A 25,796-nucleotide genomic window follows, 5' to 3' on the forward strand; every position below is an offset into this window, starting at 1 on the left:
TATCTTATCATTTGATAATACTCTGTATAGTACCAAATCTTTCTCTTTACTTTGAGCATATATTGTTTGGCTTCATTAACTATGCAGCTGTGAGCAAAAAACTATTTTATATTGTTAATCTCATTGTACTAGTGGCTAAATGGCATATTCATAAATGTCAATACACTAATCAAAAACCACTGTTTTGTGTTTTTGAAAATGAAGTCAAGCAATATATTAGGTCCATTAGAAACTCCACGAATTTGAAAGCACGTAAAACTTTGGAGGTATGAGCTCTATATAATTTATTTCTGTAATGACACTCTGAATATTTTCCTGTATTTGTATTTCACCCCTGGCAATTGAACTTGTATGTGTTGTGTTCCTAATTAAAGACATTATTTAAGAAAAAAAAAAGACAAATTCGAGTTATTTGGTATTATGGCGCCTCCCGTTGACCACATGAGGCTCAACTACGCTGAGAACCGAGAGAGCCACCTCGCTCGGGGAACATTCAAGAAGCTCAAAGTGCAGCGGCTAAATATGCCAAATAAATCGACGATTTGAAGACTTTAATCTGTTTCAGATTACTCAAAGTCATTTTTTGGGGGAAAAAATAATAGTGGTGAATAGCATTTTTACATAGTTCAACACTCGTTTGAATGAAAATACGTTTAGCGAACACTTACCAAGGAGTCTTGAACGCAACTCGTCAGCAGGTTGTTAGGTTACGATGGTGACTCTGGGTAGGTAGCTAACTCATTTTACCTATCGAATCGTCTCAGCGCTTATAAAATACGTGGGTGAAACTTTTTTACGCGATAATAAAACAGGGAATATCATTTTTGGAGTCGTTAAACTAATTGAAACCTAAATATCTGATAGCTAGCGTCATAGCCCTCATGCTAAAGAAGTTAGCCAGCCACAACGGAACTCGTCAGTTCACGTCTTAGTGACAAAATATAACACAAATATGTTAAAAGTTTACAAAAATGCCCATTTAAGTGACCTAACGTGTGTGTTTCACAATAGTGGAGGTGCTGAGTCTCCTGCTGGTGTCGGTGTTGTGGGGCTGCACCAACCCTTTCCTCAAGAGAGGCACGGAGGGTATCGAACATGTGTCCAAGTCCGGCAAAGTGGCTCAGTTTCTTGCTGAGCTCAAGTTTCTCTTCCTTAATGTCAAGGTAAATAGAGCCAACCCCCGCCGCCCCAAATTATTATTATTACTTTATATATATATATACTCACACACACAAACATAAAATTGATGATTGATGCCCTTCCTTCTTTCTCCATCCGCAGTACCTCATCCCGTTTGTCCTGAACCAAAGTGGCTCTTTGGTTTACTATTACACACTTTCCACTGCAGGTGAGACATATACTGTCCACTCAAATCAAGCTAGGAGGAGCAATAATATATCAACATAAATGTTCCTGTTCCAGTTCGCCTCACGTGGCCACTTGTTAGACAGAAGTTGTGCATTTTCTAGTTTTAAATAATTTTATGAGAATAAAGCTGTATATTTTCAAGGTTAAAAAAAAGGTTGTACTGTATATTTTTAAGATTGAAGTCATTTTATAACAAAATCATTGTGTTACAAGAAAAAGTTTTTTAATATAACGATATATCTTCATGATACATTAATTCATGAAAAAAACTACATTTTTGAGAAAAAAGTTGTATATATTTGAGCAAAGTCTTAATTTTATAGGAATAGTCATTTTAAGTGAAAAGAGTAGTATACTTTGATACAAAGAGTCATTTTTTTATATAGTGTATATTTTTTCAATATAAATGTGCTACTTTTACAAGGAAAAAGTCATATATTTCATAACGTTTTTGTCGTATTTTTTTTGGGACAATTTATTTTTTTGTTAAAGTCATAATTTTGCGAGATTAATGCCCATTATAATTGTTTTTCATTTGAATTAATTAATTCCTATTTTATTAATCTATTTATTTATTTAATTTTGGCTGAAACAACCCTTCATGATCTTTTTGGAGTCTTTAACTATTATTAATTTTTGCTGTTGTTCAGACCTGTCATTGGCTGTTCCCGTGTCCAACTCTCTCACCTTCCTGTGGACTGTGCTCACTGGCAAGTTGCTGGGTGAACACTTTGGAGGCAAACGTGAGTCCTATCCGATCTTGATGTATTAGGTTTGCTTTCCCAAAAGAAGAAGAAGAAAAAAAGTAAACATCATCGGGCTTTTTGAAATGTTTTTCTTTATTTTGGGAACTCTTTTCAGAGGCTGTTGCTGGAATGTTCCTCACTATGGTTGGCATCACGTTGTGTATCATAAGCTCCATAGAGGACGCCGGCACTCAGGCTCAGTCCTGAAGACGTTCCAGTGTTCATGAACACACTCACAAGAGCATTTGCTCTTTATTATACTGTGGTGCCTTGACTTAGGAGTTTAATTCGTTCCATGACCATGCTTGTAGCTCATATCTCAACTCATCTTTCCCCACTGAAATGAATAGAAATCCTGTTAAATAATAATCCGTTCCAGCCCATTATAAAACGCCAACAATATTTTTGGTCCCGTTTTTAATAAGAAAAATAACACTACAGTATTGTACTCAACACGGCCTCGAAAATAATACAACTTTAAACTGATAACATTTAGTGTTGTAGTAACACTCCATAAAGGTGCTTTCCTGGGGTAACAAGATAACAGCACAATGCGAGGTTGTGGTTGTAGCTGATGAGTATGTGACAAATGATTGACATTAATTTTAGACAGGCCTTCGCTCTCTGATTAGTTATTTATCTTCAAGCGTAGTGGTTTCTTGTATATGAAATTAGGGGCACAAAGTGGGGCCAGAGACCAGATTATTTTTCACAGATCATATTTGTCATGTTCTACTGTCAAGTCATAATGACTGTTTTAAATATGGAAATGTTTTTTATTATTATTTTTTTAGGGGGGGAGGGATGCAAAACTCTTAATTCAGCTTACTTCTAAGTCAAGGTACCACTGTATAAATAAGTCGTGTAGATTCCTCTTCCCGGAACATAAACATCTATACGCACTGGCGCGACCATATCAGTTTACTGTAATGCAAATCATGACAGCGTCTCCACGAACATAAGATCATCATCTCAATTTATCTGAGAGATTAAATGAAGGAATGCTGTTCACTTTTAATATTTAAAAAAAAAAAAAAAAAAAAAGAGTGTAATTGCCCTTTTAATTCTCCACTTTCCTGTGAGCTAATGTCGGTCAAAAGGAGGTCACCGGCGGCCCGTTCATCCAGGTCATTTACATTCGAGTGGCGTGTCCGACAGGAACCATATTTCTGAGCCAAAGCAAACAAGTGAAGACGTGTCCAGAGAGCATTATGCCAAGTGTGAGGGAGCGCGGGTGGGTTCACGCAGGGTTCACTCCCACAACTTGACCAGATTTATGGAGCTCCTATAGAAACGTTCACTTTGTCGCACTTAAACGCCAACGTGAAAGTCATCTGCTTAAAGGCCTTTACAGGACATGTAAAAATGAAAGTGTGGGAGCACACCGCTTAGTGTCTGAAATATATTCCTTCTCCTGCACCTTCTTTTCTCCACTGATGCTTGAAATTTTTATGAAAATAAGACCAGAACCCTAAACAAGAACTTGAGGCACATGCACTTTAATTATTTTGATGACTTGGATACAAAAGTACACACCTCCTGTTCTCGTTGTTTTGTTACATAAAAAATGAGACCAAGATGAATCATTTCCAAACTTTTTCCACCATTAATGTGACCAGTAACTTGTACAACTCAGCTGAAAAATATCTTGTGTTTTCGAGCGAGGAAGTAAAAATAAACAACTGAGACAATGTGGTTGCACACGTGTGCACACCCTCTCGCAATTGGGGATGTGGTTGTGCTCAGAATTAACCAATAACATTCAAACTCAAGTGAAATACGAATCAGCACACAACTGTCGCCAGTTAAAGGGCCTCTGACATGGAGAATGATGTAAAACTCCCATTTGCAATCTGGGATGGGCTAAATGGTTCCCATGACTCAAGCAGTTAAAAGCAACAACAACAAATGCTGTCAATTGTACATAAAATAATAGTGGGGGTGGGGTGCATAGCGTGGCCTATTTGTGTTTGTTCATTTACTTTCATTGTTATGGAGAATGACAAAATTTTATACATCTAGAATTAGATCTTGGGACTCATAAAACTGTCTAAAAACGAAAAAAAAAAAACATTCTGGATTTGTCTGTTTTTAGATACCTTATGGTAATAATATTCAGATGAAGTGATCAAAATGTGTATTGCTGTGTGAAATATTGTGTATCTGCATCCAAATAAATCTCACCAAAAAATACAATTTTAATCAAATACTTTTAATTCCCTTTTTTCATTCAGACTTTCAGGAAATGATTTCATTGCATAAACTAAGATATGTACACTTCCGGAAGCATTTGTTCTACTTTTTTAATGTACATTTCCTTTATGAAAGCAAGAATATACGACATTGCTTGGCTCTTTAACACAATTTGATGAAAGCAAATAAATCTCCTCAGAGTGGTTACGATGGTTCTTCGATTAGGCCTTCTCCCTGGTGGTGGTTCTGTGCTCCTTTTGGACCCTTCTGTGAAAAATAGATTTGGATTTTTGAGCCCTGATCTATAGCAGTGGTTTTAAAATTTTGTTCAAGTACCACCCAAAAATACGTAGCTCTCCAAGTATCACCATCATGACCAACATTAGAATACACTAGTACTATAGGAGACCTAAATATTCATAAAAAATGAGTGGTTTTATTCCTAAAGAGTATAGCTGTATTTATTATTGTAATCCACTGTAACATTATGTACTTGTTTGAACACTGTTTAAATGTAGGAAAACAAAAAAACTACTTCATAAATCAAATTTATTGCACATAAAAGTTTAATTAAAAAATACCTAAATACATGTTTATAAACAAACTTTTAAAGATGAAATGCAAATGTATTTATCTTAAAAGTTAAATACAACTAACTGTACTCAGGCAGTAATTCTTTCATGTACCACTAGAGGAAGCCTAATGGTACGCGTACCATTCTTTTACGAATCACTGATGTATGACATACAGTTACACTCGCCTTTTCCTCTTGATGGTCCAAAGTATTTCCCTGAATTTCTCTATGAGAATTGGGAGTGTTCAAAGTCATCTTGTTGAGCACAGGTTCCTTTAAATGGAGATAGTGACATTAGACACGCAATACAAGTTAGTCCTAAAAATTGTGTGATGTGTGTGTACCAGATTTTCAGTGTTAAACTCCTCTTCTGTGCTTTGTATTATCGCCGTCTTTTCTGCTTCATCTTGCTCAGACAGCGGCAACTATAAAATGGAAAAATCGGAACATTTTAGAAAATAGTAAAACTTTAAACTGATAACATTTAGTGTTGTAGTAACACTCCATAAAGGTGTTTTCCTGGGGTAGCAAGATAACAGCACAATGCGAGGTCGTGGTTGTAGCTGATGAGTATGCGATAAATGATTGACATTAACATTAGGCAGGCCTTCTCTCTCTGATTGGTTGTTTTTCTTCAAGCGCAGTGGTTTCTTCAAATTAGAGCCACAAAGTGGGGCCAGAGACCAGATTATTTTTCATAGATCATATTTGTCATGTTCTACTGTCAAGTCATAATGACTGTTTTAAATATGGAAATGTTTTTTATTTGTTTTTTTTGGGGGGGGGGAGGTTGCAAGTCAAGGTACAGTGGAGGCTTACAAGTCCCTGTATAAATAAGTCGTGTAGCTTCCCCTTCCCGGAACATAAACATCTATATGCACTGGTGCGACCATGTCAGCCTACTGGGATGCAAATCACGACAGCGTCTCCACGAACATAAGATCATCATCTCAATTTATCTGAGAGATGAAATGAAGGAATGGTGTTCACTTTTAATATTTAAAAAAAAAAGTGTAATTGCCTGTAATTTTAGGAGCCCTGTTAATGTAAATACAGAATTTTTTTTAATATCATGCTTGTGTTTGTGTCTTGTGTACCTTCAGTCTGCCATGCAGAGCATCATATGTGTTGTTCAGCTCCTCATCCGCCACTATTTCTGCCACCCTCTTGAGGATAAAAGACACATTTACAGTTTAAAAAAAAAAAGACTCACTGGACAATTTATTAGGTACATAATCTAATGTGCTCCAATAAAAGAGCTGTGTCAAAAATTCTGCCTTTACAAAAATAATTAGAGAATTAATAAGGTAATAACAGAACTCTGTGTTGACCACACACGGATTGTATATATTAAACAGATTTAAAATCGGTGACCCCTGAACATTTTCCAAGCAGATCGGGTAGGAAAAAATACCCCATAACACACCCCATACCACAGGATAACTGCTCGGGATAATCTTTTAGAGACATCTGTCAAGCGGGCCTTTGCTACCTAATCGGAAGGGAAGGATTTTGCCCAATTATTGGTATAGGTGCACCCTGCTTTCGCGGAAGTTACACACTACCAGTGTAATATTAGTACATTAAAAACAATAACACAATGCAAACTAATAAAGTAACTGATAAAGGTCACATCGCTGAAGAACCTCACCCATCTCATTCGAGATGCATGTTTAATTTGTTCACACCTGATCAACAGGAAGTTCTGTGGCAGTATTCTCGTCCTCCTGCACCTCCTCGGCTCCTCTGACCTCCTCTCTCCTCCTCCTTCGTGCTCCCGGCTTGAAGAAGCTGCGATAGACTGAAACAAAACACAAACAATACATTAGAGTCAGCTGAGAAAAGATGGCGAGTATGTGTGATGGTGGGTCCTGACCGGGTCCGATGCTGTGGGGAGGTCTCGGAGTTCCTCTGGCTTTATAAATCCTGACGGGCTTGGGGAAGAATACAGAGGTGTCGTTCGCTCTTGGGTCTGTGTTCAGGCCGGTCGTCTGCCGCTCCTGTGGGGGAGCAGCTTCATGACCCGTCGACTTCACCCTCCGCCCGTTTGACTGAGAGTAACAGTGTGTCGGACTTTAAGGGACATGATGATATATTAACTACAGCATATAAACAGTGCTGTGAAACAGTTACCATTGCCATTCCTATTGTATTTATATCCAGTATATGATTTTACCTCTGGAGAGTTAAGCAGAGCGGAGTCACTACATTGGTCTTCTAGACCACTTCCTTCCTTCCTGTTCTACAACAGAAAACAAAAGTGAGTAAACTCACATTTTTGGAAAATATAACTTTTCACGGGACAACATCGAAGAAATGACACTTTGTTGCAATGTAAAGTATTCAGTGTACAGCTTGTATAACTGTATATTTTCAACTTCTAGTGACCGTGCAGTGTGACAGAGTGTGAGGGTGATCAAACCAAAGTCAACACACCCGCTCCCCATTCATACTTGAGACCTTGTAACACCAACGAATCAAATGACACTAGGGGGGATAGCTAATTGCTTTCAATTTGGACATTTTCACTTTGAGGTCTACTCACGTTTGTTGCCAGCAGTTTAGTCAATGACTGTGTGTTGTTATTTTGAGGGGATGGTAAATATACAGTGTCATACAATTATATTTAGTCAGAAATCCATGAAAGACTATGAGGAAATGTTTACAAAATGTGGAGTGCACTGACTTTTGTGAGATACTGTATGTTATTGCAAATGAAATCCTCACGGTATGAATGCCAAGAGACAAGCATTCCACACTAGTAATTTTGTCTTTTTTTTTTTTTTTTTTTTATGTCACAACAAATTGCTGAAATATTTGACTATCTGCAATAACAAAAGGCAGCATATTAAAGCGGCCATAAAACCCCTATGCTCCTCAAATCCACTTGGGGGCATATTTATGTGGTTTCTGGTGTTATTTGTGGGATCGTAAGCGTCATATCATTTGCGTTCTTTCATGACATACAGTATTAGTCAATACTGTCCATGGTATGCTGCTTGCCGCAGTTACTTCATAACAAAACCCCCTCATGTTTTGTTTTGGAGAATACTATAGAGATGTCTGCTGATATTTTTATTTGATATTTACCTGGTTTCGCCTCAGTGTTCGTCTCTTTCCCGGGTAATATCTGTAAATAAAAACAAGTGTTAAGTGAAGAATGCTGTAGAAAAATGAACATCCTTCCTCAACGGAGAAATTCATTCAAGGCAGTAGGCTTGAAAAATTCTGTGACTTTTCAAAGATTGAAATGGTCCATGGCAATTATTGGAAATTTATGAGAGTTAACAGGACTAAATCAAGAAAGAACAAACGTTTAAATATAGTTTGTAAAAATGTTTATGCATATTACTCATGAGAACAAGCAACCTTTATGCAGCTGAATATGAAGGGCCCATATCCTGGAAGGTTTTTGCAAAATGCAGACGCTAGGCTTGAGAAGCTTGAGGGAAACTACATTTTTATTTGCATGTTGAATGTTTTGCTTGTTTTTGGGGGAGGATGCTTGAACGGATTAATGGCAATTTATTTTGCAGTGATGTCTTATATGGCAAAACAAAAGTTTGTATTTATACTTATTTCCAAAATTCCCCATCTTAACTTTTTCATGGAAATTTACCGAATATTTCCACTCCTCTACAACCCTAATAGCCACTGATACACCTTTGACATAACAGTACCTCTCTGTAGCTTTAGAGACCAGCAGCTCCACGTAGGGAAGCCTTTTGAACCTCTCAGTTCCCACGGCAACATAGCAGCGTCCGGTCTCCAACTCCCCTGCCGAGGTGACCGTGACCCCCTCTACAGAACACAACCTGACATAAAAGTACAGCGGTCACAACCAGTCCAGTAATTTCTATTCGGCCAATGTGTTTTTTTTTCCCTCACTGACCTCCGCACAGCGCCAGTCCGTAAGCTGACCTTCTCGGTGACCAGGCTGAGGATCTGCTCCAGGTCCCGCTGCAAGCTGCGAGGAATGATGAATCGGAACGGAGGGCACAGGAGGTCCCCATTGCGGAAAACGCTAAAATATTACATAAAGGCGTCATACAAATACTTTGAAACAATGTATGTGATTGGACGACTTTGGGTCTTACTGTATAATACAGGGCACTGGAACAAACTTCCTCCATTTGGCTGATACGTTGGGCCTCTGGATTGTTTTTGCCTGTGGGAGACATTCCGCTAATAAGATGTGTTTCGATCAAGCACAACAGTTTGAGACACAATTTAATGTGTATCTTGTATCAAAACCGGGGAGCATGGTAGCCTAGTGCAGTGGTTCTCAAACCTTTTACACACAAGTACCACCCCACAAAATACTTGACTCTCCAAGTACAGTAGTGCCTTGAGCTAGATATGAGGGACCCGACTTTGGAGTTTTTCGAGATCCGAGCTGTCTTTCGAACGATTTTTTTGCTTTGACTTGCGAGCGCAGACTTCAGATACAAGCGCTGTATTGTGGCAGCAAACTCAACTCACTTCACAATAAGCTTGGGTTTAACAGTGAACAAAAGAGGCTTCAAGCTCTTTAATGCTACTCCAAGTTGAATTTTACTGTCAAACTACACATTAAACAAAGAGAATTACAAGTTTCATCCATCCATCCATTTTCCGAGCCGCTTATCCTCACAAGGGTCACGGGAGTGCTGGAGCCTATCCCAGCTATCATCGGGCAGGAGGCGGAGTACACCTGGAACTGGTTACCAGCCAATCGCAGAGAATTACAAGTTGTGTATTTCAAACAACTTTGACTTAGAAATGCCCCTGCTAGCTTCATGCTAACACATATTGGAACAGAACTTAGATGTGCTAACGATTAGCATAGATAATTGTGGTGTTACAACTCCTTTGACAATGGATATGGATATTCGAACACAAATGGTGAAACAACACATGTAAACAGACAATATCACAATATTCACAGGTATATATTATTTAACCTCTGCGAAAAATGACTAATATTATTGCAGCTAATTGAGTGACTGAGAGTAGTGGCGAATCTTCTTCGTTTGGCTATATAATTTTATTTTCCTGGCCCCTGGTGACCAAGCTCTGCACCTCAGAAGGAGAAGCATAATTAATTGAATTGAATAATTAAATCATGATGCACATACTACAATACTCACATGCATATATTATTTATCCTCTGTTAAAAAAAAAAGAGAGACTATTATTATTGCAGCTTAGTTGCGATGGTCTCCTGTGCTTCATCATAAAATCTAAGAGTAGTACAGGTATGTCTATGTATTATACTGCCCCCTGTTGGCCAAGGCGCACACACCACAAGGAAATGGACTGCAAACATCTTTTTTATGCTAGTTTTACCTCTAGTCATCCACATTATTAAAGAACAAGTGATTGGCTATAGAGCGGATAAAACCATGTTAAGCATTCATTAAATAAATTGAATGGGCTCCAATTGAGCTTAAGGATGTATGTGACATTTGCAATGTCTGATGGAAACAAAGCAGCTGTTCGGGCCTGCCCAGACATGCACTGATTAACACACTGACTAACCCTGTCAGCTTAACTCTCACATGAGGTTACGCTTCCTGCCGTGCTCCACAACACCAGGCATCCCAGCGATCTGCAATGCACGTAGCGGACATGGGTGCACACAGGGCACACGTCCAAGGCACACATAGTTACTCTCTTTTAATGCTGGCTGAAGAAGAAGTAGCGCTGTTGGCTTGAAAATAAAGAGACACCATACTAGATGCTCAGAATACAAAGTGAGCACTTGTGTGCGAGATTGCATGTGCATTGCTGCCGCTGTGACTTCTGTCCAGCATGGTTGTTACCTCCCACAAGGACTTTATACTGTAGCTTCTTTCTTGTTTCTAAGTAAGCAGCATTCTCCCAAAACTTCTTATACTTATACTTCTTTCCGTATAAAGAGACTTGTTTTTCACTCTGATTTGTTCTTAACATTGTAAATATTTGTGGGGACATTTTCTTGGAATTTCTCAATGAATAATGCATGAATCCTAATGCCCATATTGAAAGAAAACTGAATGAATGTTGAAAAGCGACACAATGTATAATAAAAAAATTTTTACGTTTCTATAACAAAGTTGTATATTTTAAGAAAACAAATTACAATATACAATTCTATCCTCCTAATATTACTCTGTCCTCATAATATTGTGAGATGTTGTTTCTAAAAATTACAACTTTATTCTGGTAACAAAGCTTTAGTCTCATAAAATTGTATGACTATTTTATACCATTTTATATATATGTGACAATTCTCATTATACTGCGAGATGTTTCTCCTAAAATACGACTTTATTCCCTTAACTTTTTTTTACTGTGCAACATTAAACATTTTATTCTAATAAGTGATGGGCTGAGCAGTGGGCCTTAAAGCGAACACGTTCAATAAGAAAGATGAGACGGCCTACCTGAGTGTCTTCACGTGCTCCTGGCTGCTTTTTCACCCCCGTGTTGACGTAACTGTATTTTGAGAGCATAAACAAACCCCTCTTCAATACAAATGTGGAGAGGTGTCAAAAGTACTCACACCCTTAAAATATCAACTCATCAATAGTGAAATTAGTACAGTACTTCTACTTTCAGAAGTACTAATTTAACTCCTGTAATTAAGCAAAAGGAATAAAGTACACACTGAAATGTACTTAAGCACAAAAGTAAAAATTTAACTATATTTACTTGCAAAAGTGGTGCCTTGAGATATGAGTTTAAATCACTCCTTGACCACACTCATAACTCAAACATATCTTTCCCTATTGAAATGAATGGAAATGCCATGAATCAGTTTCAGGCCCCCCACCCAAAAAAAATTAAATAAAATTTAATGTTTTTTAAAATAACACTGTCATATTACATTTTGTAAAAACATACAGTAATGACAGTTTTTGTCATACTTTCTGGGGGCAGTATAATACAGACATACAGATGTACTGTACTTGAGACTTAGATCCTCTTGGCTTCTCACTACGGCAGGAATAATTATTCATTCTTTGCAGAGGATAAAGAATATATGCCTGTGAGTATAGTTATATGGTCGTGTGTTGCTCCACCATTTGTGTTCAGATATAATTTTTTTTAAAGGGTACACCGTCACATAGATGCTAATTGTTAGCCAGTGTTCCTATGGAGTTTCCCACTGTATGATAGCATTAAGGTAGCGGAGGCTATGTGGTACATTCACTAATTATATCTGCCAAACTGCTCGTAAGTCAGGTAACTCACATCTCAAGGCACCAATGTAATACTTTACTATTTATACAAAGTACAATACCTATCCATTCTCATTTAGATAACTTGGCACAGCGGAAAAAAAAACTTCTACACAAACAAAATAGTTTCCTTCTTTTATTAACTTATACGGGCTTGTACTGAGAAGAAGAAAGGTTCTGGTTAAATGTCACATGTTGAAGAACTAGCTAGCACTTACTCGACCTTAATGCTATCAAAAGAACATGTTCCCATATATTTGCTAACATTGTGAATTCACCAAAAATGCCACATTAGCTAATGATAACAACTGAAAAAAAATACTCTTCATGTGTATGTGATTTTTTTAGATTTAACAGATTTTTATTTTTTTTTAACACTGATTTTTAGGCTCCTTCGAAATCTGTTGCCGTCATCATTAATGCTCCCTGGTTAACGTTACTCCATGTTATTTCTATTCTTGTTTTCTGATTTTTTATTTTACTCAATCAGTGCCCAAGCTCTTAATCAATCAAGATCTCAAGCGCAGTTGACATTACCTCACTGTATAACGCTCTTTTTACATCGTGTTGTCATTGACGGAGGTTGAAAAGAGTATTGAGCCTATCTTGACAAAGTAAGGAGTCGAAAATACAGATATCTGTCAAATGTGGGGAGTCAAAGTCAAAAGTCGTCAGAAAAATAGTCATAAAGTAGAGACACCTTACAAATCTACTTAAGTACTGTCATTAAGTATTAGTACATTGTTCCTTTCAACCACTGCAAACTTACTCCAGTTTCTTGAACTTCTCAAAACCCGCGGCGACATACTGGGCCCCCGTCCGCAAGTCCTGGAGGTCGGCGACCTTGTGGCCCTGCCTGGGGGTGTACAGGGTCCTAACGGCCAGCGGGGCCCCGATATTGTGGGTCACCTCATTGAGGAAGGCCTCCATGGTGGATACTTGGCGCTGGTTGATCACGAACCGTCGGCCGCTGAAGAAGGGATCACCGTTCCTGTACACCACCACGCTCTTCACCGGGGGTAGTGCTGTAGTCGCGGCCATCTCGGAGCCCTCTACTACTAACTCTACTATTACCTCTACACACAAACACACCCATTATTTGCAGCGGCTGAAATAAGTATTTAACACGTCACCATTTTGCTCACTAAATATACTTCCAAAGGTGATATTGACCTGAACATTTCACCAGACGTTGGGAACAACCCAAGTAATCCACACATGCAAAGAAAGTAGAACAAATAAGATCAGAAATTAAATTGTGTGTAATAATGTGAAATGACACAGGAAAAAAGCATTTAACACACCAACTGGTATTTATTTAATACCTTGTACAAAAGCCATTGTTTAAAATGACAGCTTCAAGACGCCTCCTGTATGGAGAAATGAGTCGCATGCATTGCTCTTTTGTGATTTTGGTCCATTCCTCCACACAAGCAGTCTTCAAATCTTGAAGGTTCCGTGGGCTTCTTTTATGGACCTTGAGTTTCAGTTCTTTCCGTTTCGATTGGATTCAAGTCAGGTGACTGGCTGGGCCATTCTAGCAGCATTATTTATTTATTTGAAACCAATTTAAAGTTTCCCTGACAGTATGTTTTGGATCATTATCCTGCTGAAATGTCCACCCTCGTTTCATTTTCATCATCCTCGTAGATGGCATCAGATTTTTGTCAAGAATGTCTCGGTACATTTGCCCATTCATCCTTCCTTCAGTAATGTGAAGTTTAATTTGCTGAAAAGAAGCACCACGCCACCGAACTTCACTGTTGTTATGGTGTTTTTAGGGTGATGTGCAGTGCCATATCGTTGGGTGTGCATTATGGCATCCAAACAGTTCAATTTTGCTCTCATCAGACCAGACTATATTCTCCCAGTATTTAACTGGCTTGTCCAAATTACGTTCAGCAAACTTTAAATGAGCTTTGACACGCTTTTGTTTTTTTTTTTTTTCAGCAATGGGGTCTTGTGTGGTGAGCGTGCATACAGGGCACTCACTCTTTTCCTTGTGACAATGAAATTGCCTTTTTTCACCTCCCTTTCTTAATGTGTTCAATATTTTTTTTCTGTGTGCCATTTCACATTTTTACACGCAATTTAATTTCTGACCTTATTTGTTCTACTTTCTTTGTATGTATGGATTACTTGGGTTGGTCCAACATCTGGTGAAATTTTCAGGTCACTAGCACCTTTGGAGGTATATTTCGTGACATGTTAAATACTTATTTTAGCTGCTGTAATTATGTGAATGCTGGAGAACATTCACACACATGTCATTCTACACCCGATTTCAAATATTTATCACTATTCTTGGAATTCATTATTCATTAATATACAATCAGGAAATGGTGGACATTGCTTTCCATGTTCCAGAAATTCCCAGTTTTTCCACAATTCCACACACAAAAACAAAACAGTCAAGTGAATGAGACATGCAACAAAAAAATGGTTCCCATCTTTACCATTACAAATTCAAAATGTTCAGCTCATTCATTACATCTTATTTACTATTTTGCACATTTCTTAAATTCCACACTTTTGACAAAAGAAATTCCCAAATTTTGAAGCTATATTACCATATTTTCACGACTATAAGGCGCACTTAAAAGTCTTAAATTTTCTCCAAAATGGACAGTCCTGGAGGTCGGCGACCTTGTGGCCCTGCCTGGGGGTGTACTGGGTCCTAACGGCCAGCGGCCAATTCCAATTCATAATATTCACTTTATTTAGGACTTGGACATTGCTTTCCCCATTCCCAAAAAATAACTACTTTCCCCACAATTTCACATTTTCCACACACAAAAAGACATTCCAGTGAAGTAGATCTTCAATAAAAAAAAGTTCTCAGTCTTTCTCACTCCAAATTAATTGTTAGGCATATTTGGAGCTACAGTATTCTCCACACACACCAAATTCCACTTTTCACCATAAAATTCCCAAATTATGACATATTTCACATATTTACATCCTCCACCCACATTTATCGACTGATTCAAACCATCCCAATTCTATGTTTTAACATTAATTCCACATTTTGGTTGAGCTTAAACATTTCAGCATTCATACACTTCTACAGAAATTACATTCTCTAGGTCTACACCCAAAAACTTTCTCATGTTCTACTCCTTCCATATTTCTCCACCAATTCAAACTATTACAATTTAAAAATATTGACCTCATTCAGAGCAACTTGGACATTGCTTTCCCACAATTCCACATTTTCCAAACAAGAAAAAAACAAAGTGAGTCAGAAAAAAATTTCACCATCTTGCATCCATCCATCCATTTCCAACACCGCTTATCCTGGTCAGGGTCGCAGGGCGCTGGAGCTGGCTTTTGGGCAAAAGGCGGACTACACCCTGAACTGGTCGACAGTCAGTCACAGGGCACATATATACACTGACAACCATTCGTACTCACACCCACACCGTCACTGAGTGGGAACTGAACCCACGCTGCCAAAGTCAGGCGAGTGTACCACTACACCATCAGTGACTATTTCCCCATCTTTCCCATCCCAAATTCAAAGCGTTCAGCGAGGAACTGTTTTCCACATTTCCAAAATTCCACTTTTTACAAAGAAATTTGAGAGATTTTACATATTTACCACTACTTTCCACATTTCTTTACCGATTCGAGGCATTCCAACTTCATACTCTTTCACTCATTCAGGCTACACACAGACTATTTATCACATTCCCCAGATTCCCATATTTCCACAGCTTTTCAGTTCATTGTCAGCTCTTCAGCATTCACACGCACTTTGAAAGAAATGGCATTCTCTCGTTAAATCTATGCATTTCTGAACACAAACTTTGCAGATACACACCACAAATTGAAGATGGAGATGAATCCCCTCGGTGTGGTGATGATTGGTGGTACAATCACCACATTCTTCTTCTACTGACACACACGCACACACACTACAGCTGTGTGTATTTCCTGGTTGCTATGACAGCGCAGCAAGCAGTGAGTGGCTTTGTGGGCCAAACCATTGGCAGCAACCACAACAAAAGGGACAGAGTGGGTGGTGGATGGGAGGGTGCCGCGTGTAGGCGGGTGACCCAATATGATAACATTTGCTCCTATTTTCTTTAATTGCAGCAATAATGGAATAAGTGTGAAGATATCTAACTGAAGTAGTAGCAGAACAACCTTACGTACCTTACATAACCCAAGCGCGGGCCATGAATATCTTCGTAATAAATGTCTATATCAAATTATTAGCTAAAGTTCTTATCAAAATGCATTAATAACCTATCTGACATTAATAAATGTGTATTTTTTATATTTTGCACCCTTGTTTTTGGATTAAAACATCTACTATCAACTGTCTGTCTGCAATAACCTGCATCGCTGAAATGTCACCTCAAGTAGCGTAGAGTTTATGATCCCCTTTTTGACATTTCACAGCAATAACACAATAATGACTTTTTTTTCATTCTGAAATTTGATAACTTTTCCTAACGTGACCCAGAATAAACAACGATGAATTTTCTTTTAATGTCATTCTTTTGCACACGTGCTACAAAGTTTGTGTACACTGTCTACTGAGGCTGTTCTGTGTCAAATTTGACCTGTGTATACTAAATAATTTTGTTTTACCAGTGTGTAAATCTAAATCCAAGGAAAATGGTGGTGAAGGTGAGCATCTTCAAACTATGAATGTACATGCCAAATGTGTGTGTGTGTGGGACAGTGGTAAAAATGTTCTGCATCCAAATGCTTGCTTCATTTCATATATATATATATATATATATATATTTATATATATATATATATATATATATATATATATATATATATATAAATACACACCACACACACAGTCCCATCCAAAAGTATTGGAATGGCAAGGTCAATTCCTTTGTTTTTGGTGTCTACTGCAGACATTTGGGTTTCAGATCAAAAGATGAATATGAGACAAAAGGTCAGAATTCCAGCTTTTATTTCACGGTATTTACATCTAGATCTGTTAAACAACTAACGACAGAGCACCTTTTTATTTGAAGCCACCCACTTTTCAAGTGAGCAAAAGTATTGGAATAGATATTAAATTAACTTAAAGTGAATAACATTTTAATATTTAGTGGCATTACCCTTCCTTGCAATAACTGCATCAAGCCTGTGACCCATTGACTTCACCAGACTGTTGCATTCGTCATCTCAAATGACGAATGCAACAGTGCTTGTTTGTTTCTGGAGGTTTCTTCCTTCAGTCTCCTCTTCAGGAGGTAAAATGCATGCTCTATTGGGTTAAGGTCTGGTGATTGACTTAGCCAGTCTAAAACCTTCCACTTTTTTTACCTCTGATGAAGTCCTTTGTTGTGTTGGCAGTGTGTTTTGGGTCATTGTCTTGTTGAATGATGAAGCTTCTCCTGATTAGTTTGGAGGCATTTTTTCTGAAAATTCCCAGACAAAATGGTTTTGTAGACTTCAGAATTCATTCTGCTGGTACCATCATGAGTTACATCATCAATAAAAATTAGCGAGCCAGTTCCAGCACCAGCCATGCAAGCTCAAGCCATGACATTACCTCCACCATGCTTCACAGATGAGCTTGTGTGTTTTGGATCATGGGCAGATCCTTTCTTTCTCCATACTCTGGCCTTTCCATCACTTTGGTAGAGGTTAATCTGGGTCTCATCTGTCCAAAAAACTTTGTTCCAAAACTTTTGTGGCTCATCTCTGTGCTTCTTTGGAAAATCCAATCTGGCCCTCTGATTATTTTTGCTGATGAGTGGTTTGCATCTTGTGGTATGGCCTGTATAATTCTTCTCGCAAAGTCTTCTTCGAACAGTGGATTGTGATACCTTCACCCCTGCCCTGTGGAGGTTGGCAGTCATGTCACTGACTGTTGTCTTTTGGTGTTTCTTCACAGCTCTCACAATGTTTCTGTCATCAACTGCTGTTGATACACTTGGCCGACCTGTTCGATGTTTGTTGCTCAGTACACCGGTAGTTTCTTTCTTTTTGTGGACATTCCAAATTGTTGTCTTGTCTATGCCCAATGTTTGTGCAATTGATCTGATCGATTTCTTTCAGCTTCAAAAGGGTTTGCTTTTCTAGATGTAAATACTTTGAAATAAAAGCTGGAATTATGAACTTTTGTCTCATAAATTTTTTGATCTGAAACCCAAATGTCTTCAGTATAATTGACCTTGCCGTTCCAATACGCTCTCCTATATATATATATATATATATATATATATACACACACACACACACACACACACACATATATAGAATTTTCATTAAAAAAACGTAGGCAAGGTAGCCGACTGGTTAGAGCGACTGCCTCACAGTTCTGAGGACCGGGGTTCAATCCCCGGCCCCGCCTGTGGAGAGTTTGCATGTTCTCCCCGTGCCTATGTGGGTTTTCTCCGGGCACTCCGGTTTCCTCCCACATCTAAAAAACATGCATGGTAGGTTAATTGACAACTCTAAATTGCCCGTAGGTGTGACTGTGAGTGCGAATGGTTGTTTGTTTGTATGTGCCCTGCGATTGGCTGGCAACCAGTTCAGGGTGTACCCCGCCTCCTGCCCGATGATAGCTGGGATAGGCTCTAGCACGCCCGTGACCCTAGTGAGGAGAAGCAGCTCAGAAAATGGATGGAAAATAATGTAAAGGAATTTCATTTTTATAGAATAATTATTAATAGCACAAGAAAAATACATGAATTACATTAAAAATTACAACATGAAAAACCTTTCAATTTTGAAAAAAAAAATAAAAATAAAAATAAAAATAAATAAATCGCAAATTGTGTTCAATGAATTTCAAATGTGATACGATTTATTTTTAGTCTGCGGATTGCATGACACTGGGCACTATTCATTTGCATCAATAGCAGATAGCAAAAAAAAAAAAATACCATAAACAAAAAAGATCAATTGTAAAATTTTGAAAACTATTTCAAAAAAAGGTGTAGAATTAATTGTGAACATGTGATGCAGTGAAATTCAATCATTGTTAACCAAACGGGAAATTGGAGCATGTTATCGATACACCGAGCCTATGTCCTCCAGATCGTGTTCCATCACAATAATATAGGAATAGGTGACAACAGCAACACTAGACAAAATATACAATAGTAGGAAAAAATATATATATATTTATTCATGCTTTATATTAACAAATACAATATAATACAAAATATACAGTTACGTCATTTTGCCTGTATAAAAAAATGTGTAAGCAATTCATTGATGGTGCATTGAATTGCACTCCAAGGTCCACTTCAACCCAAGCTCAGTTTGTTCTTCAGAGACAAGTACTACAGGGCAGATAAAAAAGACAGGAAAACAATTCTACTCAGTAAGCATCTAAAGCAGTCGTTCTCAATTTTTTTACACTTGACAGTTGAGGATGTTACATGTCTTAAATTACTGCTTGTATAAAGTGAACCCCAACAATTTGCTGTTCCGCATTCATGAATTTGCCGTTTTTTTTTTTAACCCCATCCTTTGTTATTTGCTAAAAAAATATATATATATCTCACCTATTTGCCGTTTGGTGAAGTATTGCTTTGGTGCCATTTGGTGGGATGTTGGCACCAAGGAAACTACTTGAAGTGATATGAGAGCTTCAATTAGACAAACGTAATTCTTTGCTGCTCTCTTATGGCATCTACAGGCAATTACAAACCCTATTGGGTGTCAATTGCGAATTTTTGCTCTTCACGGCTATCTCCCGCAAATAGTTCCTTCACTGTACTCAAATAACATATTGTCTTTCATTGGGATGCATCTCTATGCAGTACATAAACTAATGTTAAAGAACACAACAGACAGGACACATGTATCTGTATATATAATTTTCAGACCAATTACAAAACCGAAAATTTGGCCCTGGCACTGATGCATTACATTTACATCATTTTCTGTGGGAAAATTTGTTTCAAAATGAATAAACATCAAAAGTCAACCATTTCCACGCAAAGCATTATGTGCATGTTCCATTGTACAACAGCGAATACAAACTGAACCTGGTGTGAAAAAAAAAAAAGCCGCTGGGGGTCATTAAATAAATAACGCGGCTGACTTACTGAGGCACCATAAATGTCATCGTAGTAAATCTCGAGCGTCGGCCTCGTGGTGGAGTGCCAGCGTTGATTAAATGAAGGGAAATACTACATCAGCGGCTCACCTTTTTCCTGCTGTCAATGGCCTGCTGCAGCCACAGCAGCTCCATGGTCAGAGCGTCTCTATGGCAACGCAGGGCCTCAGGATCAGGGGGCACCTCTTGGGCTGAGCAGTACCGTAGTGGACATGGAGGAGACAAAGTGACGTGATGAAGAGCATAAAATGTGCAAATGAGTAGTGGTGGGATGTAACCAAATATAAATATTTTGTTACTATATTTAAATAGATTTTTCAGATAGATGTATGTTTCTAGTATGTTTTTCTTATGATTTTTTTCCCTATTATTCCCTACATTTGAAAACACATCTGCACTTTCTCCTCCTGACTTTGTCAAAATTGGCTTGTTACTTATTTTAACCTCCACCAATGATGACACAAATAAATGCATAACTAGTCCTTTTCATCATGTTTGTAAACAATAGGTGCCAGGATACTTCTGAGTGGCAGAAAAGCAATTGACTACTGCTGATCTGAACTGAAAACAATGACAAAAACTCTGGGATCGTGCAGTCAGATATACCTCAAAAGGTTGAGTTATTTTTCTATTTCCTATACAAAAATCTAAATGAACTTGATGTGGATGTCGTACAGAGAAGATTGCGAGACTGCCTAAAGAGCACGCCTCGACCATTACCAGGGCAACACAACACAAACCTCCATTAATTAGCCAGTCCCTCAGTTCCACCACGTCTATTGTGTCATCAACTTATACCTGGATCAAACTTGCTACTGCGGACAATTTCCTAGATCGGGCCTGGCATTTTCTCGGGAACAAAAAAACTTGTGACATAATCCACGATCAACAATTTGGCATCGGAGAAGCTCTATGATGCCAAAAATAAATCCGAGCATGTTTGATTTTTGGAATATCTTCCGTGTAGTGTGACACACCATGACGTCGACCAATAGGATTGCGTCTTGCAATGGCGCCTCGCCTCCCTTGGTTGCCGTTCTCAACATTTATTTGTGTGAACCATGGTGAAGAGAAAGAGGGATGAGTAGAAGAATGAAATTGAAGAAAAGCTGGTGGACTTATGGCAGCAGCACAACTGCACTTTGGATGTCGGGTGTGACGATTATCATGACCACAAATAAAAAATAAAAAGTTGGAGCAAGACCCCACACACGCTTTTTTCCTTCTTATTGTTCTTTCTTCAACACAAAACACTGTCGCAATCAAAACTAGTGCCTCTTCCTCCATGATTGGTGTTACCTCCACGGTAACGGTAATATCCAACGGTCATATCTGGTAGTGTTGACACGTTTTCCAGTCCCGCCTCCCCTGACAGCTTGATTTGACAAGATTAGCCCAATGATTGTGAAAGATGTTATACAGTGATAATATATGCCGTGTAATGTAGCCAGTGTTCTGATCTAGACACGGCAGGATTTTATGGCAGTAGTCTGACATAGTGCCATCGTTAGAGAACAAATATGTCTTGTAGTCTGATCCAAGCATTAAGTTCACACTGTATGTACTTTTGCCACCTCTGCAAATAAAGTATGTACCTTTATGGGGAAGACTGTCCATGCTGGTCCAGATGGAGGTGGAATCCATGGTGCTCCCAAAAATCTCATCAGAGCTCAGGTTCTGACCTGCTTCGAGAACGCTGCTGCTTTGTAAACACCCCCTTGTTTGTTGTTTAACTCCCGAGCCGTCTTTTTGTGCTTCTATTGTATGCAGACGGTCACTTCCTCCTCTGCCTTCAGACAATGGAGCTGCATCTCCCACTGCTGGGTTTTGTGAGCAGGCGCCGACATCTGGTCCTGGATCCTTCCTGGGTAGGGGACCATCCTGCTGAAAAAGAAGACATGTGAAAGGTACAAGACGGTGGATAAATCAGGTTTTATTACCGGTAGAAAGACTTGCCGTGTCTGTGAAGTGGGGGGTGGGGATGATGGCGTCCCTCCACCTCAAGTGGGCCAAAGTGCCATCAATCTCTTTCACGACCTCCTCAAAGTCCACTTGTGCACGGCGCAGCTCCGCCCTCACCAGACGTCCGCGTGCCCACGCCTGCGAAGAACCAATACAATTGAAGGTCTTTGAGACATACAGTGGTGCCTTGGGATACAAGTCGAATGTGTTCCGTGACCATGCTTGTAACTGAAATCACTTGTATCTCAAATCATCTTTCCCCATTGAAATTAATAGAAATGCTATTTATCCGTTCCAGCCTCCCCCCCAAAAAACAAAAAAATGTAATGTAAGAAATATCACTCTATACTATTATAATTTATAAAGTAATGAAATAATTAAATATAATTCAAAAGAATCAAACAGTTTACGTCACACTTTGCATCAATTGAATGGCCATTGTGTTGCTGCCCGCCTTGGCCACCTGGAGGCAGTATAAAACAGACGCAAATACTGTACAATACATTAGGAGTCAGCAAACCTTTTTGAAACAGAACTACTCCTTTGGCACTGATTAATGCGAAGGTCTACCAGTTTGACAGACGCTTCTGAAATAACAGATTTGCTCAAATTACCTTTAATTATATATAACCAACAATTATATCTGAAGACCCTGACATTTTAAACGCCATATATTTTTTAACAAGGTAGGAAACAGATTAATATCAATATGCTTCACCACTTCTTGAGTGGGAACCCTAGTAATCGCCCCATTATTTTACATAATCATCACATACATCTATAGCACAACTAACCACTAAATCCACTCAAACTGCACACACGATGCTAAGCCAATGCTAAGAACAGCTAGCATCGTTCTCAGTTTTCCACAGCCGCACTGCATAACTTAGCCCAAAAGTAGTACCACAATCGCCGCGGCCATAAATAAGCTTTACCGCCTCACAGTGCGCGATCAGATAAATTAGCAATGAGGTTATTACCTGTAAAAGGGTGAGCGTCTTGTCCCAGTCACGCCTGTCCATCACTATGGTTACATTGCCAGAGAGAAGCGGGAGCTTTGCGTTTACTTCCGGTGTCAGGTTGTAACATTAAAAGTGTTATTTAAATTGTAACCATATGTTTACGCCCTTTGGGGGTTAGGTTTGTTTTTATCTTTGGTTAGAATTTTTTTAATAAACCTTATGAGCAGAAACAATGTCTAAAAGATACAACGACACTTGCTTGAGCGTAGGTACACTTTTATTTTGCAAAACGTTAACCGGAAACGAGTCATCTTAGGTTAGCCATGGCTTTCTCCCCTACTCATCCAAAAGTTTTATTTACGACGTAACTCAAGAAAATGAGCGCTTCTTCTAACCAGAGGACGTTGTTTCAGACGTGGGGTGCGTCCGCGCCTCCAAACAACGTTGTTCGGTCTCAAAAAGAAGGGGAAAAAACCGCTGGACGGCGCAAAGCGAGCCAAACCGCCACAGTTCAGAGACCTGCTCCAAATCCAATGTGGCCTGAGCTCGGCTCTTTAAAGCCAACAGACGCTCCTACAGAGAGAGTTCACACAACACAAACTCCTAAACCTGCTGCTTATGAAGATGAAGATGAAGATGACGACCTCATGGTGGTCGCTGTCACGGAAGCCGAAGAGAACCTCCAACATGACAATGGCAGCTTATTCCATATGGAGAGGCCCATGTCTCCCACTCCTTCAGCTGGGAAGATCCCTTATCCAGACTTCCCTGGTTTTGACAGCTCCTCTGCGGCAGTGTGGATTTATCCCACTAACTACCCACTCAGGGAGTACCAGCTCAACATATCGAAGACCGCCTTGTTTCAAAACACACTCGTGTGCCTTCCCACAGGTTTGGGAAAGACGTTCATCGCCGCAGTTGTCATGTACAACTTCTATCGTTGGTATCCATCCGGCAAAATCGTGTTCATGGCCCCCACCAAACCACTAGTGGCCCAGCAAATTGAGGCTTGCTACAAAGTGATGGGCATTCCTCAGGACCACATGGCCGAACTGACTGGTACAGTAATCCCCACCACATTTGTGCTCCATATTAACAGATTTATCAATGTAAGTTTTTTTCTGTGGTGCCTATTCCCATCTTTTTGCACACAAAAAAGACGCCTATTCACGTTTTTATGCTCTTAATGAAACAACCCTTGAGATGCCAAAGCCCTGTTTAAATAGGATTTGATGTCAAGGAAGGAAGAGAGATGCTTTATATGTCAGGGAGGACAGGACCTTACTTTAGCCTGGGTTATTACTGGAAGTCACAGACAATCTTCACCGCATGTGTATGTACATGTAGTGCATTAAAAAAAAAAAGAAAATCTGTAAACCATTTATTTGTAAGGGTAATGAGTTGTGATCATAGTTTGAGGCATATTGATGGTTTAAACTAGGGATTCTCAAACTTTCTCAAACCTACATGGTGAACATTTTCCAAGAACCCCTTCATAATTCAAATGAGAATTATAAATACTGAAACTACCCCTATATGCCATTACGCGTGTACACACACACACACACACACACACACACACACACACAACATATTTGTATTTGATCAGTTTAGTCGGTTTGGTTTTAGGACCACTAGACAAATTAAAATTTTTATTCATCCGTACTTAGAAATGTTGCGACCCAGGTAATTCACGGGTAAAGTGATGGATGAAAGGATGACATATTTACATGATGCGTCCCAATCAGAGCTTTTAATTGGCCCAAAGCTAAGACAGAGGAGTAATCGGTTTTATTGGTGCGCCAGTCCTGAGATTTAAATTTAGAAAAAAAACAATACGACATTTTATTGCAAATTATTCTGCGTACCCCCAAGTTACAGCTTGCAGGCACTTGAAGATCCTCCATCTATTAAGATAGGCAATTATAAACATTTTTAGAGGGGTGGGGCATCAATTACACAGTTTTTTTGTTGTTTGTGGCAGGGCTCGGTCCTCTATTACCCCCATTCCTAATAATAGCCCTGCAATTGACTGGTGACCAGCCCCTCCTCCCTCCTAAAGTCACCAGGGATAGCTCAAGATCATCCTTGACCCTAATAGGACAAGGGCTATAGAAAATGGATGGATGGATGGATGGATGTTTTTAACAATAACCACCGTGTGGGTTTCCGCAGGCAGCACAGCGGCCCTCCGGAGGCAGGAAGTGTGGCGGTCCAAGCGCGTGTTCTTCCTCACGCCTCAGGTGATGATGAACGACCTGTCCAGAGACACCTGCCCGGGCATGCAGGTCAAGTGTCTGGTGATCGATGAGGCCCACAAGGCCCTGGGCAACCATGCCTACTGTCAGGTAACCGTGGCATTGGAAATCACACTAAATTTGCAAACCGGTCACTCGAAATGTGCTTGATTTTCAGCCAGTACTGATGTTTAAAAAGTAGCATTTCAAACAACAGGCTTTTATGCCAGAGTTAGGGTTTCATATTTAGGTTTGAAGTCTTCCTTAGGGTTTCAAACAACAGTTAAGATTTCAAATTAGGATTTCAAGAAAATGGTTAGCGCTTCAAATTAAGGTTTGAAACCCTTCATAGAGTTCAAAAAAGAGTTAGGGTTTTTAGCCATGGTTTGGGTTTCAAATTAAGATTTGAAGCTTGCTTAAGGTTTCAAACAACGGTTAAGATTTCAAATTAGGGTTTCAAGACGGGTAGGGTTTCAAATTAAGGTTTGAAGCCTTG

At 39.1% G+C, this 25,796-nt stretch overlaps 4 protein-coding genes across 6 annotated transcripts in view; 2 read left to right on the forward strand and 2 right to left on the reverse strand.

The window, feature by feature from the left end:
- The first annotated feature begins 482 nt into the window (after positions 1-482).
- tmem234 (transmembrane protein 234) lies at positions 483-6,207 on the forward strand. The gene is made up of 5 exons (XM_061696825.1): positions 483-725; positions 1,012-1,163; positions 1,282-1,348; positions 2,019-2,111; positions 2,230-6,207. The coding sequence occupies exons 1-5, from the start codon at positions 713-715 to the stop codon at positions 2,319-2,321; spliced, it is 417 nt and encodes a 138-aa protein (XP_061552809.1). The 5' UTR covers positions 483-712; the 3' UTR covers positions 2,322-6,207.
- dcdc2b (doublecortin domain containing 2B) lies at positions 4,325-13,127 on the reverse strand. The gene is made up of 13 exons (XM_061696821.1): positions 12,856-13,127; positions 11,289-11,340; positions 8,979-9,049; positions 8,774-8,905; positions 8,562-8,696; positions 7,972-8,011; positions 7,058-7,123; positions 6,732-6,932; positions 6,570-6,662; positions 5,979-6,047; positions 5,226-5,306; positions 5,068-5,154; positions 4,325-4,574 (listed from the first exon to the last, which is right to left on the reverse strand). The coding sequence occupies exons 1-13, from the start codon at positions 13,125-13,127 to the stop codon at positions 4,512-4,514; spliced, it is 1,362 nt and encodes a 453-aa protein (XP_061552805.1). The 3' UTR covers positions 4,325-4,511.
- Positions 13,128-19,180: 6,053 nt separating this feature from the next.
- iqcc (IQ motif containing C) lies at positions 19,181-23,146 on the reverse strand. Of its 2 annotated transcripts, XM_061696823.1 has the most exons (5): positions 23,082-23,146; positions 22,096-22,239; positions 21,735-22,020; positions 20,230-20,330; positions 19,181-19,357 (listed from the first exon to the last, which is right to left on the reverse strand). In XM_061696823.1, the coding sequence occupies exons 1-5, from the start codon at positions 23,121-23,123 to the stop codon at positions 19,322-19,324; spliced, it is 609 nt and encodes a 202-aa protein (XP_061552807.1). In that variant the 5' UTR covers positions 23,124-23,146; the 3' UTR covers positions 19,181-19,321. The 2 variants fall into 2 exon arrangements, with proteins under 2 accessions (XP_061552807.1, XP_061552806.1); XM_061696822.1 differs by lacking the exons at positions 19,181-19,357; positions 20,230-20,330 and having other exon boundaries at positions 20,406-22,020.
- Positions 23,147-23,367: 221 nt separating this feature from the next.
- Positions 23,368-25,796, forward strand: part of fancm (FA complementation group M) — a 46,198-nt gene continuing 43,769 nt past the window's right edge. For both annotated transcript variants that reach the window (XR_009769821.1, XM_061696862.1), the window contains exons 1-2: positions 23,368-24,122; positions 25,239-25,411. Coding sequence is in view for 1 of the 2 variants with exons in the window: in XM_061696862.1 (XP_061552846.1) it covers positions 23,441-24,122; positions 25,239-25,411 (855 nt within the window). In the remaining variant the exon portion in view is untranslated. The remainder of the gene's footprint in view (positions 24,123-25,238; positions 25,412-25,796) is intronic.

This window comes from Phycodurus eques, chromosome 14, assembly GCF_024500275.1.
Source record: "Phycodurus eques isolate BA_2022a chromosome 14, UOR_Pequ_1.1, whole genome shotgun sequence".
Taxonomy (NCBI): Eukaryota; Metazoa; Chordata; class Actinopteri; order Syngnathiformes; family Syngnathidae; genus Phycodurus; species Phycodurus eques.

Excerpts from the sequence above, each read along its gene's own strand:
- tmem234 (XM_061696825.1), top strand. Across the intron at positions 1,164-1,281 it reads TTCTCTTCCTTAATGTCAAG|TACCTCATCCCGTTTGTCCT; the intron begins GTAAATAGAGCC and ends CTCCATCCGCAG. Across the intron at positions 2,112-2,229 it reads TGAACACTTTGGAGGCAAAC|AGGCTGTTGCTGGAATGTTC; the intron begins GTGAGTCCTATC and ends AACTCTTTTCAG.
- dcdc2b (XM_061696821.1), bottom strand. The coding sequence starts at position 13,127 with ATGGCCGCGACTACAGCACTACCCCCGGTGAAGAGCGTGGTGGTGTAC. Across the intron at positions 8,906-8,978 it reads CCAGTGCCCTGTATTATACA|CGTTTTCCGCAATGGGGACC; the intron begins GTAAGACCCAAA and ends GTAATATTTTAG. Across the intron at positions 6,048-6,569 it reads CAGAACTTCCTGTTGATCAG|AGGGTGGCAGAAATAGTGGC; the intron begins GTGTGAACAAAT and ends TTTATCCTCAAG.
- iqcc (XM_061696822.1), bottom strand. The coding sequence starts at position 23,123 with ATGGACAGGCGTGACTGGGACAAGACGCTCACCCTTTTACAG. Across the intron at positions 22,240-23,081 it reads AGACGCTCACCCTTTTACAG|GCGTGGGCACGCGGACGTCT; the intron begins GTAATAACCTCA and ends GGTTCTTCGCAG. Across the intron at positions 22,021-22,095 it reads CCCCCCACTTCACAGACACG|GATGGTCCCCTACCCAGGAA; the intron begins GCAAGTCTTTCT and ends CTTTTTCAGCAG.